The sequence below is a fragment of the Urtica dioica genome, chromosome 3 (assembly GCF_054948205.1).
Source record: "Urtica dioica subsp. dioica isolate 48M chromosome 3, U.dioica_male_clone48M_v1_H2, whole genome shotgun sequence".
NCBI lineage: Eukaryota > Viridiplantae > Streptophyta > Magnoliopsida > Rosales > Urticaceae > Urtica > Urtica dioica.
Window position 1 is genome coordinate 50,036,408 of NC_142758.1, and position 19,887 is coordinate 50,056,294.

General features: G+C 34.7%; 3 protein-coding genes across 5 annotated transcripts; 2 read left to right on the forward strand and 1 right to left on the reverse strand.

Annotated features, from left to right (window-relative positions):
- The first annotated feature begins 5,271 nt into the window (after positions 1-5,271).
- LTPG1 (glycosylphosphatidylinositol-anchored lipid protein transfer 1) lies at positions 5,272-8,219 on the forward strand. Its single transcript, XM_089609938.1, has 2 exons — positions 5,272-5,691; positions 7,659-8,219. The coding sequence occupies exons 1-2, from the start codon at positions 5,358-5,360 to the stop codon at positions 7,856-7,858; spliced, it is 534 nt and encodes a 177-aa protein (XP_089466064.1). The 5' UTR covers positions 5,272-5,357; the 3' UTR covers positions 7,859-8,219.
- A 1,211-nt stretch (positions 8,220-9,430) lies between these two features.
- Positions 9,431-13,378, forward strand: LOC149403572 (Ran BP2/NZF zinc finger-like superfamily protein). Of its 2 annotated transcripts, XM_089610149.1 has the most exons (10): positions 9,432-9,582; positions 9,768-9,813; positions 9,995-10,110; positions 10,605-10,893; positions 11,258-11,334; positions 11,516-11,567; positions 11,674-11,774; positions 11,877-11,901; positions 11,991-12,142; positions 12,371-13,378. In XM_089610149.1, exons 1-10 carry the CDS (start codon positions 9,574-9,576, stop codon positions 12,371-12,373), a joined length of 870 nt encoding a protein of 289 aa, XP_089466275.1. In that variant the 5' UTR covers positions 9,432-9,573; the 3' UTR covers positions 12,374-13,378. The 2 variants fall into 2 exon arrangements, with proteins under 2 accessions (XP_089466274.1, XP_089466275.1); XM_089610148.1 differs by lacking the exon at positions 12,371-13,378 and having other exon boundaries at positions 9,431-9,582; positions 11,991-12,364.
- A 577-nt stretch (positions 13,379-13,955) lies between these two features.
- Positions 13,956-17,362, reverse strand: LOC149403573 (squamosa promoter-binding-like protein 3). Of its 2 annotated transcripts, none has more exons than XM_089609053.1 (11): positions 17,050-17,362; positions 16,742-16,952; positions 16,566-16,646; positions 16,408-16,474; positions 16,233-16,313; positions 16,075-16,146; positions 15,901-15,980; positions 15,146-15,805; positions 14,927-15,060; positions 14,527-14,838; positions 13,956-14,430 (listed from the first exon to the last, which is right to left on the reverse strand). In XM_089609053.1, exons 8-11 carry the CDS (start codon positions 15,727-15,729, stop codon positions 14,159-14,161), a joined length of 1,302 nt encoding a protein of 433 aa, XP_089465179.1. In that variant the 5' UTR covers positions 15,730-15,805; positions 15,901-15,980; positions 16,075-16,146; positions 16,233-16,313; positions 16,408-16,474; positions 16,566-16,646; positions 16,742-16,952; positions 17,050-17,362; the 3' UTR covers positions 13,956-14,158. The 2 variants fall into 2 exon arrangements, with proteins under 2 accessions (XP_089465179.1, XP_089465178.1); XM_089609052.1 differs by having other exon boundaries at positions 16,408-16,479.
- Positions 17,363-19,887: the final 2,525 nt, after the last annotated feature.

Sequence of the window (19,887 nt, forward strand, 5' to 3'; positions counted from 1 at the left end):
GAAGCTTTGATTTTTTTAACAGTAAATAAATATTTATTATTTTAAAGGTATTTGGGGAATTCTTTTTTTTTTTTTTTGTAAAAAATAAACGAAAATGGTTGTATTTGCAATATAATATATTTTTGGAGATATATATATATCAATTATATTAAAATAAAATTAATATAAAAGGATATGTCTGATATTTTTAAAAACTGAAAGTATAAATTTCGCATTTCGATTAAATAGAAGAGATGATTGGGTATTTAAAAAGAAATAAAAACAGTAGTTACAAAACCATAACCTTTATATCCCTCCCAATTTTTATAGACGAAACACAAACGGTAAACTTAAGTTAAAGTTAAACAGCCTCGGGTGTGAGACGACAAGATTTCAAATCCACGTGGTCACAATCCAATTTTAAGGGCATAAATAATTTTTGTGCTTCCTACCAGATCACCATCTCTGATATCATTATGTTAGACTTTGAATACTTTTTTTTTTTTTTGGCAATTAATTTAAATAGCGATAAATGGAGCTAATTTAATGTGACAAAAAAAAGGGGGACGAAGATAATGCTATATTGAATATTCTCTAAAAGAACTTTAAAACCAAAAGAAAACAGTGTCCATGCGACAATGTTGATTGATATATATATTTTTTTGTTAAGGAAGATTGATTTTTTTTCAAATAAGTTGATGGATGTGTTGTTACATAGAGGTGATATGTATTATAGTTCTTTATTCCGCGGATTAAATAATGCTGAATTGATTGATAAGGCCTCGTTTTGTTCCAACGCATTAGGCATGTGTAGTAACGGTTAAGATATCCCACCTTGAAAATAGAATGATTAACATATAGGGTTAAGATATCCCACCTTGAAAAGAGAATGATCAACATAAGATCTCTATATCATAAGTCATAAGTAACTAAGGACTTTTGTGATAGTCTTGTTTTTGTAATTAGGATATTTTAATGCTTGTAATATTGTCGAAAAATATGTTTATTTTCATGGTTTAAAAGGATCTTCAACGATTTGGAGCTACGATGACTTGATTTAAAATAATCTAAAATAGTTCAAAACAATGTGGTCTAAAATGATTTAAAGATCTATAACGGACCGGACTATTTTTACAAATTTGGTATAATATGATTTTTCTCTTATATGGTGTGACAAGTTTAAAATATTTAGATCGTTGTGACTAGTGTTGAATCGGACTGAATCATGCATAACTTTAAAATATGACACAAACATGCCACATTGATGCGAAAGTTATGTCTTAAAAAATTATGTCTTAAAGTTTGCTAATTGTTGGAGAATTTCTTTTGAGCTCCATACACGCCTAAAAATAAACCATTTATTGGAATAAACATGTGAAAAAATGGTTAGATGCGAAAGCTTCACACCACCTTTCATGGACATATTTTGGAATTGAATTCATCTAAGCCCAAAAGCCCATTGATGAACATGGAAGACAAAGATCAGGCCTCAACAAACTATGCACGGTCCAGAAATAAATACGTGGGCTCAAACGGAAAGTTATAAAAGTATGAAAATTACCCTTTCACTTTAGAGCGTTATAATAGTAAACTTTGAAATTAAAGGGAAAGTGTGCGAACAATGTTGTCATTCTCATTCATATTATTTATCTCTATAATTTAAACCAAATTCAGTTCTATTTCTTAACCATTTCTATATAAATAGTTAAGTTGATCAAATTTTTATTTTATTTTTATAAATCGTTAGCATATATGGTTTAATACTTTATTTCATATATACCCGTCCCATCTTAATATCACACACATATGGAAATCGTATTTACATTATTCCATTTTCATATTGTTGACAGACAAAGTTAGTACAACAATCGTCTTACGAAGAACACTTGGTTCTAAACGTGCAGTACCGAAAATTCCAAGTGTTTATACAAGATTATCTCTGAATACATACGAATATAGTAAAAAGGAAAAAATGTATGTTTTCGAAAAGCCTTCTCTTCTTGTGATCAATCCTATGTCTCAGGCGGTTATCAAGGAACCGCTCCCAAAACGTGCGTAGTTGGTGGTTATTTCCTCATCTACTCGGCATAACCGTTGAGGTGAGCGTTTTACTTGAGTTTAAATTTGTTTACACATGTTTATATTTGGTTTGCCAGTCTTTGACCTATAATCTTTTATTCTCTCCGAAGTTCTGCATGATAGGTTCGTTCTTAACTTATGAACGGATCATATTCTTCATCTTTAAAGAGTCTTCGGACCTATTTGACTCGGATTCAGTGTTGAATTTCTTTTGTTTTCGGTGTCTTCGAGCTCGTGTTCGGACTATACAAATTATATGAGTAACACATATGAATGAATGATTGAAAGGAAATGTCAAATATACATCTGAATACTACACAATCTGAATATTTGCGAGCCAAAAAATAATAATAATATATAAAACCACTTTATACTCTAGGAAAATTTTCAACAATAATTTATTTTTAAAGTATTATTATGATTTCACAGTTTTTTTTTTTTGGTTTATAATTATGATTTCACAGTTGCGTACATGGAATGGAAGTCAAATTTAACATATATTTTAAAATCATCGATCACTCACTAATATTTGTGAAACATCGTTGTTGTTTTTTAGTACTTGGCATACAATAACGTCGTCACGTTAATTTCACGTGCAGTCTTTAAGGATCTATCATGGGTAGAACCTATTTGCGTGTTATTATGGGAACACAAGTTGCAACATGACATGTTCTGTAGTAAATAAGTGGCATAAAAGACAATTTAAAAATTTAGAAAATATGTTTTATTGGGACTGTAAGCTGCTAGGCTAATAAATTGATACCAAAACCTGAATTCGAGCAAGAAATCCAGATCGAATGATGTGATCTAACGAAAGAAGAAATAAAGACATTTCGAAGAGCTCATTACATTTCAAGAGGAAGACTGTGATACAAATTAACGAAAAATCAAAATGGAAACAAATGACAATAATGATGTAAGTGGGTTTTTGAAGACTCAAAAATAACTTTCAAATGATCAATCCAATTTTCAAACTGAGAGTCAACCAATTCGATAAGTCTCCAAATGGGCTGATTTAACAAAGTTGACACATTCTGGCCCAAAATTAAAAGTAATCTAATTGAAGACAAAGGGTGTGTTTGATAATCAACTCAAAAAGTGTTTTTGAGTTTTTGAATTAAAAAAATATGAAACAAAAAGTGAAAATTGTGTTTGGTAAAATTTTTGGAAAATTTTTAAAAAAATTTTTGAAGTTGTTTTGTAAAAGAGTAAAGAAAACTGAAAACAAATAAAATGTGTTTTTGGAAAATTTTTGGAAAAAAATTTATTCTCTTCTCTCTTCCTTCTCCTCATCTTCTCTTTTCATTTTTTCAAAAACAAAAATGAAAACTGTACCAAACACTTTTTTCAGTTTTTTCAATTTCTCAAAAACAAAAATGAAAACTGTACCAAACAGCTTTTTGAAAACAACTGCAAAATAATTTTTCAGTACAACTACAAAAATTAGAAAATAGAAAGCAAAAACTTTTTGAGTTAACTAACAAACAACCCCGAATCACTATAATTAAGGTTCATATGCATTGAGGGAGGTAAATGGTTATTTAATGTGGCTGTTCACTTGCTTTGTAGTTGTCTAATTATCACTCAGAAGTGGATAGACAAATTTTGTGTGATTATGAGTATTCAGTATATTAATTAGTGTGTATTTATGTCTAGACTCTAGAATGAGACTCTTTGTATGCCTAGCATGAATGGTTATTTCATACCTATAAATAGTATTTCATATTAATAAAAAGATATACAATGATGGATTAAGAAAATAAGAGTGTGTCTCTTTTGAGTTCTTCAAGAACCGTCTCGAATTTATCAGAGTTTTCCGTGGCGTTCAACAATGATTTATCAAACGGGTTTCCACTATCGATTGCGTCTTTCTTATTCCAAGGTTCTTACTTCTTTATAAGTTACAAGTCGTGGTTTTGTCCCCCTCATGAATCTGATTCTAGAAAATGATCTTGAAGACTATGTGAACGGGTTTCGTTGCACTTGTCGGCGTTGTTAAGTATTGATCTATTTTTTTTAGGTAACATGTTTAATTACGCTAAAATCATAAAAAAAAAATATATCAAATGCGCGATCCACACAAATTTATCGTACAAGACTTAATACACTCTTCTACATGAGAATTGACAAAAGTTTTATAAAATAATCACTAGCCCTAAATTTCAAAACTTTGGAGATTATGAACGTAAAAAATCAATTAATGGGTCAAAAAAATTCATTGTTTTAGTATAAAACTTGAATTAGGTTGCCCCAACTGCTAATAATCAGGTTATATTACAGTTTACGTTTGATTGTATATCTATTTGAAACGAGCAGTTAAACCTCAACTAATTACAAGTAAATCCTATAAGTTACTACTCGATGCATATGATGATAATAAGCAAGTCCATATATACTCATCCCCAACTTGATATCACACACATATATGGCAATCGTATATACATTATTCCATATAAATGAATGGAAAGGCATATATCAAGTGGAGTCCTCGTAGATTGTGCGACTTCACAACTCGCTCACCGCCTTAGTCTGACACGTGTCCGAGCGCAGATTACGTGTGATCAACTCTCCGTCGCAACCAGCTCATTCAATGCCGTCTTTGTTTGAAATAATGTAATTAAGCTCTCTCTCACCAAAATAAATATAGAGAGAGAGAGAGAGAAGAGAGAGACTGTATCACCATCACTCACCCCCACCATTCACGTATATTCATGACAATATGTAGCGTCATAACTCGACTCAACTCGCATATAATCACGAGAGAGAGATTGAGTAAAGTTTTTGGAAGATAAAGATCAAGTTTTTTTTTTTTTTACAAATTTTTTATATGCTTCTTCCTTAATTACATAAATATATAGAGATGGATCTTAATATCTGATTATGTCGGATAAATACAAAAAAAATAAAAAAAACAGGGCTAAAACAAACAAAAATAATATAAAGTTAAGAGGAGAGCTTGGCCCCCCATAAATTCTCCCACCTAGGTACCGCCCTATAATCACCACTATTCACACATATATATATATTCATTCATGACAATACGTATGACTATATGTAACGCATTAATGCTCTCTAACCACCAAGCTCATTGTTGTCATCATAGTGATCAATATCTAACGGTCAAGATATAACGCTGCCCAAAGCCGGACACAATAAATACACCCCACACACAACACAACACAACACAACACAACACCTAGCTACTCCAAGAATACATATATATATATATATATCCCCACCCAACCCCAAAGCATACATTATATATAACACACTATACATCTAATAAGAAAGAAGAGAATATGATGATGATGATGAGGTTGTTGGGAGTGGCAATATTGGTAATTATGGGGGGAGCGGCGGCGGCGGTGACGATGGAGGAGAAGTGCGGGGCGGACTTGCAGAAGCTGGCGGTGTGTCTGACGTTTGCGACGGGAAAAGCGGAGACGCCGACGAAAGACTGTTGCACGTCAGTGTCGGGGATCAAGGAGAGCGAGCCCGAGTGCCTCTGCTTCATAATGAAGCAGACGCACTCGGGTAGCGATAAAGTGAAGGGCCTCGGCGTCCAAGAGGCCAAGCTCTTTCAGCTCCCATCAGCTTGCGCTCTCAAAAACGCATCTTTGGCCGAGTGTCCTAGTAATTCATTTCTATCTCTCACCATCGCGTTTTTTTTTTTGTTATTTTTAATTTTCGTGTTTGATGTGCTTATTTTTAATTTTTTTTGCACTTTTTGCCCATTTAAAAAAAAATTACATTTTTTTCCCTTGAAAATTTATACTTTTGGCCCAATTTTTATAAATTTTTTACAATCAAGCCCCCCCTGAATTTTTTTTTTTCCAAATTAGCCCCCCTTGATGGACTTTTTTGGCTCCGTCACTACTAGTGACTTAGTTTTTTTTTTTTTTTTTTTTTTTTTTTCTCTCTCTCTCTATATTTTAACTTGCATGGATTAGGATTGCGAGATTTTGTAGAAAAATTTTATATGAGGTTTAGTTTTCGTGTTTTCGAGGGGTTTTATTAGTGAACTAGTTTTTTTTTGTATGGTTTTGGATCGAGAAATTTAGATGAAAATTTTAAATTGGGGTTTGATTTTAAATTGTGGGATTAATAATTGAAATTGAAATGCATGATTAGGATATTTGTAGTTGATGATTATTCGCGAAATTTTTGTTTTTATAAGGAAATTTCTAATGATATGATGTTGAAGGTGTCGGCGAAAGCTTTTTGAAAAATATTACCGACACAAATTTTGTTATTTTCAAAGGCAACAAAATAATCAACAGAATTTCGGATTTTCCCGGAAAGTTTTTTGTTTTTTTTTTTTTTTAACATTTTAAACCCTGATTTCAACTTAATTTTTTTGTTTTAGTGTTTTCTAGGGTTTGTACAGAGGATGGATGCTAATTAAAGCATGAACATCTTCTTTTTTTTCTGTAATAATTCTGTTTAAAAATTTAGTAGCGATGGTCATTTTTTTTTTATGAGAATATAACTGTGGGCACGATGTTAGTATAAGATTATAACAACGATTTAAATGTATAGATTTGGTTCCCTAGCTAAGTGAAGATTTACAATTAGTCTAAAAACACTTTTCTGTTTGTAAATGGATATATATATTTCAATTAGAATCACGACTTTCTCTTTGTGAAAACTTGTGAGCGAATTTCTGTTTTGGTTTTATGTTTGTTTTGGCATATATGTTCCATAGATTTGTTTTGCATATATATATATATAGTAATTATACAGCTATCATGAAATTGATTTGGGAAGTTAGCTATTAAGTGGTAAATATATCTATATATATTTATATATATCAGCCAACTGTTATTACTCCACTTGATATATACATACATAGTAACATATAAATAAATGTCGGTAGTTCCATACTTTATTTTTTTCTTTTCTGTTCCTGTTTTGTTTCCGTTGTTACTTTCCACTTAAAGTCTCTTGAAATGAGTACCGCTGAGAAAATATATTTAATTTTGTTAGTTGTGGCAAGTACAAGCGTCCCATAAGACATTAAATGTTTTGCATGTAAAATGAACTTCTAACACCCACCAAACTCTTCCGCTAAATTTAATACGTCTCTCAAATTAGAACCCACTGTTTAATATACTTCCACACCAATAATAACTAATAAATTCATGGTCTTAATTATTTGAGTTTGACACGCATCAGAACTTCTTGAAAATTTTATATTTTGGACATAATTTCTTTCAATTTAATATATTTATTCATTTGAGTCTATGACATTTTTGTTGCTTATGTGCTGCCTCAACAATATTTCTGGCTCTAACACTCAGGAACGGAATTAGACGGATATAATTACAGGATTATTTTTGTTAAAAATATCAGGGACTAATTTGAAATATTCTAATGTAATTTTTTGATGAAAAATAATGGTTATTTCTTTTTTCTTTTTTTATTTTTATTTTTTATTTTTATCTTTGTGGCTGTCCCTGCCGCCAGTGCTCATGGTGGTAGAGAAAATAGATGATAAATATAAGCTTTTTTTTTTGTTATAAAATTATTAATGATGATAATTGATAGTTTGATCGTACGTTGATTTTTTTGTTTGTTTATAATTTTTATTATGATCACAGAGCTTCTAGGGTTAGATCCGAACTCCAAAGAAGCTGCGATATTCTCATCTAACTCAACCACCGCTCCGGTAACGACGACTCCGGCGAAGTCAACGCCGCAGATGGGTAAAGATAGCAACGGTGGGACCCACTTCGTCGCCGGTCCCCTTGGGATCGCCGTGGCGGCGATTTTCCTCTTCATGTGCTCGTACAAATACTGAGATTACTCTATATATGTATATGGAGTTTTTTTTGGCTTGTCGAACTTTTTGATATTTTGGCTTTCTTTTAGGAAGTGAAACAATTTGTAATTCTCTCGGACCATTTATGCATTTGTGTTCGTGTGTGTTTTTGTGACTTTTGATCAGAGTTGGCAGTGACGTACGTACGTGTGATTTAAATTTTTTTTTTTTTTTTCTAAAGCACTTTCACGTTTCAGTTCTTATCTCTTCTCTATAGTTATTTATTTCTCTGAATGTAATTTATTTATTGCAATTGTTTCTTTAATTTACGAGGAATCCATCGGTGTTCGGACAAAATTATTATGATTATTATGTAGGCGCGATTTGGATGGATCTTAAACTTTCTTTCACATTCTGTGATCATAAGGTTCGCTTGAATTGTATATAAGACAAAAAAAACTTGGAAGTTGAATTATGTAATAACGTGTGTAGTTGATTCTTGATTGGTTCGTAATGCAATAAAACGCATTATAGAGGTTCAGAGTTTTTTCAAGCATCCATAATTGATAATTTCATTACCTTTTTTTTTTGGAAAAAGGGAAGAATTGATAATTTCATTACTTTGTAAACGAGTTATATATATATATATATATATATATATATATATATATATATATATATACACATGCAAAATATTACTCTCCATTTTTTACGAGTTTTATAACGCTCCGTCCATGATTATTAATATTGAAAGCAATTTACTTGATCGTTATGTTAACTGTTTATTTATTGAATGTCTGGATTTTATCCTTAATATATTATGTAAAATTTTTGTCATGTAATATTATTTTACTTGAGTTGCTAAAATCGGAACGATATAAAGTAACAAACCAAGAAAGAAGTGTGCCTATGTATGTTTATGAACAGAGAGTAAGAGGATAAAAAAAAAAGGCTACATAATACAAATCAACAATTTAAAAACGACATAGAATTGCATCTAGATTAAAAACGACAATCGTTTGAAAAGAAAACGACAGAATAGTGCAGATAAATATTTTAAATCCGTCATTTAAAAAAAAAAACTGACACTAATATAAAACTGTAATGACACGTGGTATTCTGTTAATCATAACACTGGAATTAAAAGTAATTTATCCAGGAGGAAAAAAGAATAGATAACCAAGTGCATCCGTAAAACTTTAGGTATTTTTATCTCTATTTCCTCTAAATTTAATTTTAGTTTAGATCACAATGACATATATATTTATATTATATACACATAATCCAAAAACCAAAAACCAAAAACAAACTGTTTTAAGCACAAAGTACAATCAAACCGCAAAACTATAAATGTTACGTTTTATTTTACATTTATGAACTATGAAGTACTTACTTTTGTACTTATCATTGGAGAAATGTAGGATAAAATGATAAATGTATTTTTGTACAGATTACCAAACTCTGATATTTGGCCCAAAGTCCATATTCGTCAGCCCACACCACAGATATAAAAAAAAAATATATATAAAAAAAAAAAAAACGATGGCTTGTAACGTGGAGTGGGACCCACAGCCACAAAACGGTGAGTTTTGTTTCCATTTTAAGTTCCCGCTGGTAAACTATCGAACTATTATTCTCAGCCTCTCATCGTCCTGTCTCTCTCTCTCTCTCATAGGGCATAATAGAATACTTCGCGCCCCAGAATCCTTACCAAGATCTCTCCCCTCTCACGAACTCGAGTTTCAAGTTTCAGCATGTCTCAGGTAAATTTTGCTGTCATCTTTGATCTTCGATTTCTTCCGATCCTTTGCCTTTGTCTATTTATGGAATTGGAAAGTATTTGAAGGACTTGATTTTGTTCTCGAATCGATCGAATTAACTCGCATTTTGATGTTCGAATTGATAACGCAATTATGTTTTTTTTTTTTTTTATTCTTTTCATTTCTAGGTTGATAGCCGGAATTCTTCAGCTGCAAAGCGCGCTAGAACTGACGGTATGTAATTTCGTTTTTTTTTTGTTCAGTTATGGCATTCCTTTTTTCAGGACTAATTTAGCAAATTCTGTTACGAAAATCGAATTATGGAGAGACAGAATTTCTTAGATTTCAATGCTTATGTATGTGAATTTTCACGTTGTACATTATGATTTAACACTTGTATTTCAATGCTGTGAAGGTAGTCGGAGAGAGGATGATTGGACTTGTTCCAGCTGTGGAAATGTCAACTTTTCGTTTAGGACGACTTGCAATATGCGTAATTGTACTCAGCCTAGGCCCGCGGATCACATCTCCGTAAGAAATTATTGATATAGAAAAAACTTGATATATTATGAATTCCAATTCCAATGTCTGTCTCTTGAAAAAAGTTGGAAATCAGATTTGCTATATAAATATCTAGGTGTATAGAGAACTTCTACCGTAATAAAGCGTTCTTTTAAATTTAATAACCGCTTAGCAAAATTATGCTTTTTTTTTTTTTTTTTTTTTTTTTTGTGTGTGTGTATTATGGATTGCTGTACAACCATACCCGTATTTGAAAACTTTCGAGAAGAAAAAAAAAGTGCATTCATTCGCACGTTTTTTTAGATAACCTATGTTTGCACAAGCTTGATTCAAGCTCTCGAGCGATGTTTTTATTTCCTTTTTTTTGCTGTTTTTTGTAACGACATTCATTCGTAATTCGTTAGCTTTTATCAGTATATATTCTCGTTAATCGTTTAGTCCTTTGGGTCTACATATATAACTATCCAATAAATGATTTTTATATTTATTTTTATTGTTGATAGAAATCTACGGCAAAGCCTCTCCAAGCCCCACAAGGTTACTCGTCATCTGGGCCTACCTATTTGGGCTCCGGTGCGCCGCCATCTTCGATGTATCTGAGCGTACCTCCTTACAGCCCATCTCTCTTCAACGGCCCCGCCGTTCCACCTCCTTATGATGCGCCGTTTCCCGGGGGATCGGCGTATCATCAATACAACTACAACCCTCGTTTAACCACAGGAAGCCCTTATCGACCTACTCTACACTTTCCTGGACCGGCACCGTATCCAAGTGGGTCGATGATTGGCAATGGTAACTTTGCTTTCATTTTATCAGTTTTTTTAAAAAAAAAAATTTTGGCTGTATTTTATTTTGTAATTAATCACTGTTTGGAACTTAGATATTGAGGCTATTATGATGATAAGTAGATAGTTAGGGGTTGAATATGAAATAATTAGAAGTTGGTTCTCATCAAATACAAATATAGAAGATCGGATCAAACACCCAGCTTGAGCTTAACAACTCCTCTATTTTTCTACCTTGTATTGGTGGATCACTTGTTGGCTGTTTCTGAAAGATCAACTTGTCATTTTTTTTTAAATCATCGTGCCTTTTGGATAAGGTATCGAGTATTATTGGTTTTTCTTTTTGAGTTATTATTATTTTTTTCTTTCAGGTGGGATGTATAGTATTCCTCCCATGATCGATCGTTATAGTATGAGTTTGCCAATGCGCCCGAGCCCCAGAGCTATGGTATGTAATGACGTTTGTACCCTCTCTAACTATTGAGCTAACCATTTTTTTCTCGTTTGTTAAATAAATATGCTCGTATTGGGAACTTGGCCTATCTAGAGCCGCATATGGATTCTGCGTTTAAACTTTAAATTGGAGAGAAGACTAATCATTGCGATTCTTATCCGCTTCATTTGTACAGGGACCAAGGCCTGGCTTTTATCACGAGGAAAAATCACAGAAGAAGAGTATGGGTTAGTCATCTTGCGATGATGTTGATGGTTTTTCGTTATTATTGGGTATCATGAATAGACCTCAAATTTACTTATTTTTTGCATTCTTATCCTTCTTCCACTTCAGATTCTAATGACTGGGCATGCCCTAATTGTGGAAACATCAACTTCTCATTCAGAAATTTTTGCAACATGAGGAAATGTAACACACCAAAGCCTGTTCTTCAGGTCCGTCGACGCTCGAACTCTATTTTTTTCTCTTCTTCTTAATTTTTAATCTTACACGTCTAATGTATATATATATTCCCCTTTTTTTCCCTTCCAATCCAGCAATTGAAGTATGACAAAAGCCCTAGTAAGTTTCCTGATGCTCTTTTTCTTATATAAAAGAAAAAGCTATGTCGTTCTCTTGTTGTAACATGTATTTGTTTTGTGGGGTTTCAGAACAGAAGATGCCTGAAGGTAGTTGGAAATGTGAGAAATGTAACAACATGAATTATCCTTTCAGAACTAAGTGTAACAGACAGAACTGTGGGGCTGATAAGCCAGTCTCCTCAGCAGATTCCCCTTCACCTATACCCGATAAAAACGACCAGGTTTGTTACTCATAGTAACGAGGAAAGTCACATTTTTTTTTTTTTGCTTGGTTTTATACGTAGAAGGTACAGCATATGATATCACCTTTGACCAATTTATCTTAACTAGGAAAGTCACAATTTTTTTGTTTGTGCTTCAAAAGTTTTTAAGGTGGTGGTTAGTGTTGCATTTCCATTTGCTTTCTCTCATTAATTTAAATGTTATTTATTTATTTATTATTGTTCCAGTGAGTTCTAGGACATGTTTGAGGGTTGAGAAGGTCCAGAGTCGTCAAGCAAATTGCTCTGTTTGGGTGTCTGAAAGTCAGTCTTGTCGTCGTCTTCATGTTGCAGCACAATATATGTCAAGTTACTCTATGATAATGTGTGTCACGTCGATGTATTGTGGATCACGCTTGTGTCAAAGATTTTTTCACGTTTTCTGGTTTCATTTATATCTAGAGGCTCTGTATTTTTTTTTTTTTTCTGTGAGTTACTTCGTCGAGGATTTCAAAATTACCCTCTTAAGAACCCTAAACCCTAAATCCTAAACCTTTTATCGACCTCGAGTATCCTAAATTCCTCTCAACTAACTTTTTTCAAGAGGGGTAAAAAAAGAACGTCGTTTGATTATTCAATTAGGCTGCACTTTTTTAGTCGGTTTTTGGTTGGTTGTGAAAGTCGTGACCATATATTATAAAGCTGGTTCACTCAGTTCATGCTTGGTGTATTTTCACTAGTATACTATTATTGTCATGTGATAACTACTAAGTATATAAAGTAAGATGATTATAATGATGATTGGGCTATAATCTTTTGGAGGTCAACTTATAGTTAGCTAGTTTGGTTTGCGTCAAATCACACCCCTGTGCAACATTGTTCTCTCCGAGCCCGTCTTTTTAATGGGCCTAGTTAGCTAGTTTGGGTTTTGGCTGTAGTGTTTCCACATTAGTTCTGAGGAATTTAATTGAAAATTGGTGTTGTGTATGGGTCAATATTGGGATCAAATTCTATTCAAGCTTGCCAGGTCACTGGAGTTATTACAGAATCTGTGCTACCATTAAAAAGTTAAAAGACCCGCCAACGCAGGTTTGCAGATATTTTTTTTATTTTTTATTTTTTTTATATTCGTGCTGAGTGGATATTGAAATTTAAAATTAATATTCATATTTGTACCCCTATACTTGTGCTATTTTACTTGTAGTTTTCCTCTAAACTCTAAAGTCTTTTGTTGAAATTTATTGTCAGGCAAACGGAGTTCAAAACTTCAAATACCTGAAGGAGGGACAAAAATAATAATAAAAAGAGGGTGTTAAAATTGAATTAATAAAGAATAAACGAGTAAGAGGCCAAGAGTAAGAGCCATGAGTCATCAAATGACAAAAAAGTACGTCAAAATAAATTCATACGCATTATGGATTAGAGCGAGTGACGGGAATGCAATAGATTATCAATCAAGGATTTGGTCACTTTTTTAGTAGAAGACAAAATCTAAGAGAAAAAAAAAAGTAGCGAGTAAGTACTAAGTACCAAGTTAAGACTTAAGGCAGTCGCTTTAGCCTGTAAAGGACGTGAATGAATGATATTAACTATAGTTTGGTTGAGACTTAAATGCAACAAGTACGCTCCACTGATTTTATTAGTACGTGTTGGTCCAAAAACAAATGGGACCAGAAATAGACTTGACTTTGAGGTTAATTAGGGTCTATAGTATGCGAATACATAAAGCCAACGAGAACTCAATCAGAATGAGATAGTTTAAGTTAATTCTTTCGTACTAATAAAAAGTAATTGTGACGATGACGGCACGCTTATTACCAAAAAAAAATTGTCGGCAACTAAAATGACTGATTCATTTGATGTCCGAAAATGGATTCTTCAGTGGCACAAAAAATGAGCAACGTGTTCGTTTCAACTCCACAAGAAGGAATTTTAATTACACATTTTTCATGTGCAAAGACAGTCTCTTAAGAGAAAGTGTTACTTCTTAAATGAGATTAAACAGTGAAATGATACTAGACTTTGATTATTTTGGACTTAATTGAAGTGGTAAGATGAGTAGAAGCCGGAATCGGTCGGAGCGGGTCTGAACAACTGGAGATCCTGAAAGCTGGCGGCGGTGGCGGTGTTTCCGCTGCCACGTGGCAGAGAGAGATTGGCCGGCTCGGTCTCCCAGAGCTCCGAGGAGGCGATCGGCGCCAAGTGCTGTTGGACCGGCTTTGTCTCGGGAGAACCCCATGAGTTGGCTGACAGAAGAGAGAGAGCACGGTGAAAATCTTGACCCGTGTTTAGCTCAGATTCTTCCATTGCTGCAAAAAAAAAAAAAAAAAACACACCGAAATTAGCACATATCATATGATATATAGTTGATACTTTTATAGAGAGAGATTGAGAAGAAGAAGAACCTGGGTTGAGAAACTCGGGGGCGGCGCTTTTGTTGGTCGCGGCGTTCGGGTACAACATCGTGGCTGAGCTCGTAGTAGCGATATTGCCGGGAAACAGAATCGGTCGGGGCTTTGAGAGATACTCTTTCGTGTGGTGGACCGCCTTTGGGCCGTGATCCCACGCGGCGAAGCCCGTGTACTCTCTCCTGTGGCCGCCCGACTTAACTGCGCCGCTCTCCGAGGGCATCGTGGTAATTGCGCCGCCGCTGTGATCCCACGCCGCAAACAGCCGAGGGGATTGGTCAAACACCATGTTCATCTTCGACGGCTCGTCTACAAAAAAAAAAAAAAAAAAAAAAATTAAGGCACTTGATTTTATAAACATTTATTTTAATTATATTTATAGCGTAAATCAACGTACCGTAGATCGACGAGAATCTCGAGGGGTTTAACCGGACGGCCTCGGGCTGCGGCTTGCGACGCCTCGCGTTGTGATCCGAGAGCCGTCTCCGACAGCTTCTCTTCTTCTCGTCGAATTCCGATAGACCGTGGAACCTGAAAATAGAAACCGTAATTAATATAAATAAACAAAGCAAATAAACCCAGAGTTTAATTTTTTTTTTTTTTTTTTTTTTTTTACCGGCTGCATTGCTGGCAAAACCGGCGCTCGACACCTGCCACGACGACCCTCGGAGACTTGGAGTGGTGCTCGCAGATCCTATGCTTCCGATGGTAATCCTTTGCCGAAGATAAGTCGAGGTTACACCCTTCCACTTGGCACCGCGGCGGGGCCGCCACGCCGTTCGGACAGCTCAGCGGCTTCGTCTTCTTCCCGGACGATGATGACGTGGCGGGCGTCCTCGTGGCGGCGATGACGTCAGCGTCGCCGCCGGCGGTCTCGGGGGTACACAAGTCCTTGAAGTAGAGCCTCTTTCCGAGCTTGAGGCTTAGGAAGGGCTCGGCCGGCGAAGACGAGCTCTCGGGCTGTTTCGCGGCTCTAGGTGGGACCGGCTCGAACCCGTCGAGCGTGAAGGGCTTGCTGTCCCCGAAAGAGGACGAGGTCATCGACGCCGAGACCGAGCTCGCCGTCGTGTCGCCGGAGCTTATTCCGGCGCCGGGAGAGAAGTCGTGGTTCGCCGGAGCCGGCGCCGGAGACTTCTTGTGGTCCAATTCGAAGAGGTTGTCCCATTCCCACAGCGACGACGGCCTCAGATTCCACTCCATGATTCGATATTTTTGGATTCAGTGCCGAGAACAAAATAAAGATCAACACTTTCTTTGTGCCCGTGTTAATGCCAATCTGCGAAATCACAAAAAAGGAAAAGAAAGAGCTAAGCTTTAGTCGTACTTTCAATGCGTTAGAATGTAGCCTGAAATGGGTATTGCTGGATGTACCTTTGGAATTCACGTCACCGAATTCAATGCCAGAATATAAAAAAGAACAAAACTTTGTCTGTGCCTGTGTTTATGCCAATCTGCAAAATCACAAAAAAGAAAAGAAAGAGCTAAGGTTTAGTCATATTTTCAATGCTATAGAATGTAGCCGGAAATGGGTATTGCTGGATGTACCTTTGGTGATTCAGGTCACTGAAATTCTATGCCAGAATTTTGAAAAAGAACAGAACTTTGTTTGTGCCTAATCTGCAGAATCACAAATAAAACGGTGAAATTAGTCGAATTTTCAATGCGCTAGAATGTGAGACCGGAAATGGGAATTGCGGTCCTACCTTTGGAATTCACGTCGCCGAATTCAATGCCAGAATTTTAAAAAAGAACAAAACTTTGTCTGTGCCTGTGTTTATGCCAATCTGCAAAATCACAAAAAAGAAAAGAAAGAGCTAAGGTTTAGTCATATTTTCAATGCTATAGAATGTAGCCGGAAATGGGTATTGCTGGATGTACCTTTGGTGATTCACGTCACTGAAATTCAATGCCAGAATTTTGAAAAAGAACAGAACTTTGTTTGTGCCTAATCTGCAGAATCACAAATAAAACGGTGAAATTAGTCGAATTTTCAATGCGCTATAATGTGAGACCGGAAATGGGAATTGCGGTCCTACCTTTGAAATTCACGTCGCCGAATTCAATGCCTGAATTTTAAAAAAGAACAAAACTTTGTCTGTGCCTGTGTTTATGCCAATCTGCAAAATCACCAAAAAAAAAAAAGAAGAGCTTAGCTTTAGTTGAATGTTCAATGCAACAGAAATGTAGCTGGTAATGGGTATTGCAGATGTACCTCTGGAATTCATGTCACAGAATTCAATGTCAGAATATTGATAAAGAACAAAACTTTGTTTGTGCCTAATAAAAGGGTGAAATTAGTTGAGTTTTCAATGCGCTAGAATGTGAGACCGGAAATCAGAATAGCGGCGGTTTCCTTTGGAATTTACGCCGCCAAATTCAATGCCAGAATATAAAAAAGAACAAAACTATGTTTGTTGCCTAATCTGCAAAATCACCGGAGGACAAAAAAAGAAGAAGCAAAGTTAGTCATATTTTAATTGCGCTAGACTGTGTGACCGAAAATGGGAATTCCGGCGGTACCTTCGGAATTCACGTTGCCGAATCGGAAACCATATTTTAGAAACGGACTAAAGTGCTGAGCTATCAGATCTGCCAGGGAACTGAAAAGAGAAGCAGAAAAAAAAAAGAGGCAAAACCAATCTACCATCATTCACTGCAAAGCCATTATTGAATGGTGTTCAAGGATATCACAATTGGGTTCTTTTTTTATCTTTCTTTCTCCTTACAATGTGAGTGTGGAAAAAGGCCCACCAATTGAGTTCTTCATATATCAGCCATTAGTTTCAACCCTCTCTATCTCTCTAATAAGTCACATCACTCAAAAGACTAGGCTACAGCTATGAAACTCTAAAGCATTAAAAGCCTCGGTAGGGAAAAGAAAAAGAAAAAAAAAAAAAAAAAGATATCCAAGGTGTTCCCTCTTTCCCTACAAACAGTTCATGAGGTGATTATTTTCATGTCTACATTCTATTCCTAACTAACCAAACACACTATTTCATACAAGGTAAAAAAAAAATTGAAAATTGCCATTTTGAAGGCTCACCTCTCTCTCTCTCTCTCTCTCTCTCTCTCTCTCTCTCTCTCTCTCTCTCTCTACACTTATTGCAAATCAGCAGAGCCGTCAGAAACGGTGAAAAAAAAAAAAATTGGAGCTTCACCGACCTGAGAAGAAGAGGAAAACAATCAATCTCAAGAAGACCCACCACAAAACATTTGACCTTTAACATGTCTTAAAAGTAAAATACTGAAAGAAATGGGTCAACAATTTCATACAAAATATATAAGTTAACCTGAAAAAAACCAACCTCACCTCAACAACCTTCACACTTAATCATCAATCTCAAGTTCGTTCATTCATACCCATAATAAAAATAAATAAAACCTAGTCAAACCCAAACCCATTACTGTTTCATTTCATCTTTCTGTATTGTTTTATAAAAATAAAAATAAAAATAAAAACAAGAAAACCTAATCCACCAACCTGATTGTTGGAGCAACCAATTTAAAGAAGAGCTAAATAAATAATAAAAAATCGGATTTTCCAGGGCTTAAAATAGAAACTTTATTGTAGATTGTATCGATTCCTCAAAATAAAAGAACCCATAGTTAAAGATGTCTTTTTTCTTAGCTTGGGAATTTGTAACCCGAAAAATACAGAAGATAAGTAATAGAAAAGTTTAAAAGGAGAGAAGGTTTATAGGAAACTTTACCTGATTTGTGGAAGCGAGAGAGATGAGAAATGGGTCTGAGACAATTGCAGGGATTTTAGAGAGGAAAAATAAAAGAAACAGAAATAAAGAAGGGATTTTTAGTATGGTGATTGAGCTTTTTATAATAAGTTTGGGTATCGTATAAATATTATTATTGTAATTTTTTTTTGTTGTGTGAAGAGAAGAGAAGAGAGAAATGCGTGGTATTATAATTAAACGTACCATCACTTTCCAACACACTCAAAATTGTTTTGTTCTCTCTTCCTTGTCTCTTTCTCGCACATCTTTCTACTCTCTCTCTCTCTCTAGCCATTCGCGAACCAAAACTTTTGTTTTTAATATGACCCTATTTCCATTTTTTTTTTTTCATTTCCTTTTGCAATATTTCTCTACTGAAGATTTAATTATCTAAGAAATATATTGAAATGAAATGAGGGAGAAGACAAGTCCGAGTTTTGGCCGGTTCAGCTGAGTCATCTCGGTTTCCAAATAATTATTTATTTTGTCGTTTAGGATTGGATTAGATGTGATTTGTATACAAATAACAATTATTATGATATAAGAATCTCGATTTATAAATAGTGGTCGTAAAACATTTTTTTTTTATAAAAGAAAAAAAACCCAACCAATTTGATTCAACAAATACTAAACATTTTTCTTCGATGCTCTCATGATGCTCAATAAAATAATAGCTATTTGATTGTTCATATTAATAATTTTTATTTCAAAGGGAAAATTAGGGAAACAAATCAACTTATATGACGTTGGACCGTTGGTCAATGAAACTATAAGAAACTTGTCCATATAGAGATTTCTCCTATGAGCAGCCTCACTAGAAGATAGGATTAAGATAACTCTTAATAAATTAGAATCAATAAATCTAAGGTAAAATTGGTTAAATATAAGGTAATATAACTAAATTTGCAGGAAAAAAATAGTGGAAATGAAGAAAAAACATTTTAACAGATTAAACCCACATGTGGAGCGTTATGACGCTGTTTTTTTTCTTCATAAATGTTAGAACAGAACTCGAACAATTGCACAAGCAGATTGCCGTGCGACTCAAGGAATCAAAGAACTGAGGACACGAGAATTTGTTTACAAGGTTCAGCTTATGCCTAATCCTCGAAATTCCTCAACCGGTACTTCAGTTTGCACTATATCAGTCAACCAATTACACACTCAATCTCTCACAATAACCTTGAGTACAAGAGAATCACTCAAACCATAGAAAACCTTCTCCGATCAATTTCCAAATTAATCCCAAATTCTAGACCGTGTTTCGCTTGTGTTTGACCAAGTGTTTCCCTAATCCCAAACCCATATTTTTTAATGAAAGAACTTGTGAATGTATCAGGATGATTTCAACTCACCACTACTCTATTACACGGAAAGTATATAAGACCTTAACAATTAATCTCAACCGTCCAAACCTCATCCGTCATTCTCTGCGCGCCACGTCAGATAAGTAAGTATATGTAGTTGACTCGCTGATGTGTTTGTGCTATCTTCAACAATTATCAAGGAAAGTCTCACATCGGCTGGGTATTACGATCCTGGACTCTTTATAAGTCTTGTGGGTTACTCCTCTAATTACCAAGCTTGGTTTTAGATGGAACCCCACACCTTTAAGAACAATAAAGATTAA

What these genes read in the sequence shown, in the direction of transcription:
- LTPG1 (XM_089609938.1), top strand. Translation starts at nt 5,358, where the DNA reads ATGATGATGATGATGAGGTTGTTGGGAGTGGCAATATTGGTAATTATG. An exon ending in ATCTTTGGCCGAGTGTCCTA is followed by an intron (nt 5,692 to 7,658) that starts GTAATTCATTTC and finishes TTATGATCACAG; the next exon opens with AGCTTCTAGGGTTAGATCCG.
- LOC149403572 (XM_089610148.1), top strand. An exon ending in ATCACAGAAGAAGAGTATGG is followed by an intron (nt 11,568 to 11,673) that starts GTTAGTCATCTT and finishes CTTCCACTTCAG; the next exon opens with ATTCTAATGACTGGGCATGC. An exon ending in CACCAAAGCCTGTTCTTCAG is followed by an intron (nt 11,775 to 11,876) that starts GTCCGTCGACGC and finishes CTTCCAATCCAG; the next exon opens with CAATTGAAGTATGACAAAAG.
- LOC149403573 (XM_089609053.1), bottom strand. Translation starts at nt 15,729, where the DNA reads ATGGAGTGGAATCTGAGGCCGTCGTCGCTGTGGGAATGGGACAACCTC. An exon ending in TTTTGCCAGCAATGCAGCCG is followed by an intron (nt 15,061 to 15,145) that starts GTAAAAAAAAAA and finishes TTCTATTTTCAG; the next exon opens with GTTCCACGGTCTATCGGAAT. An exon ending in GAGATTCTCGTCGATCTACG is followed by an intron (nt 14,839 to 14,926) that starts GTACGTTGATTT and finishes TTTTTTTTGTAG; the next exon opens with ACGAGCCGTCGAAGATGAAC.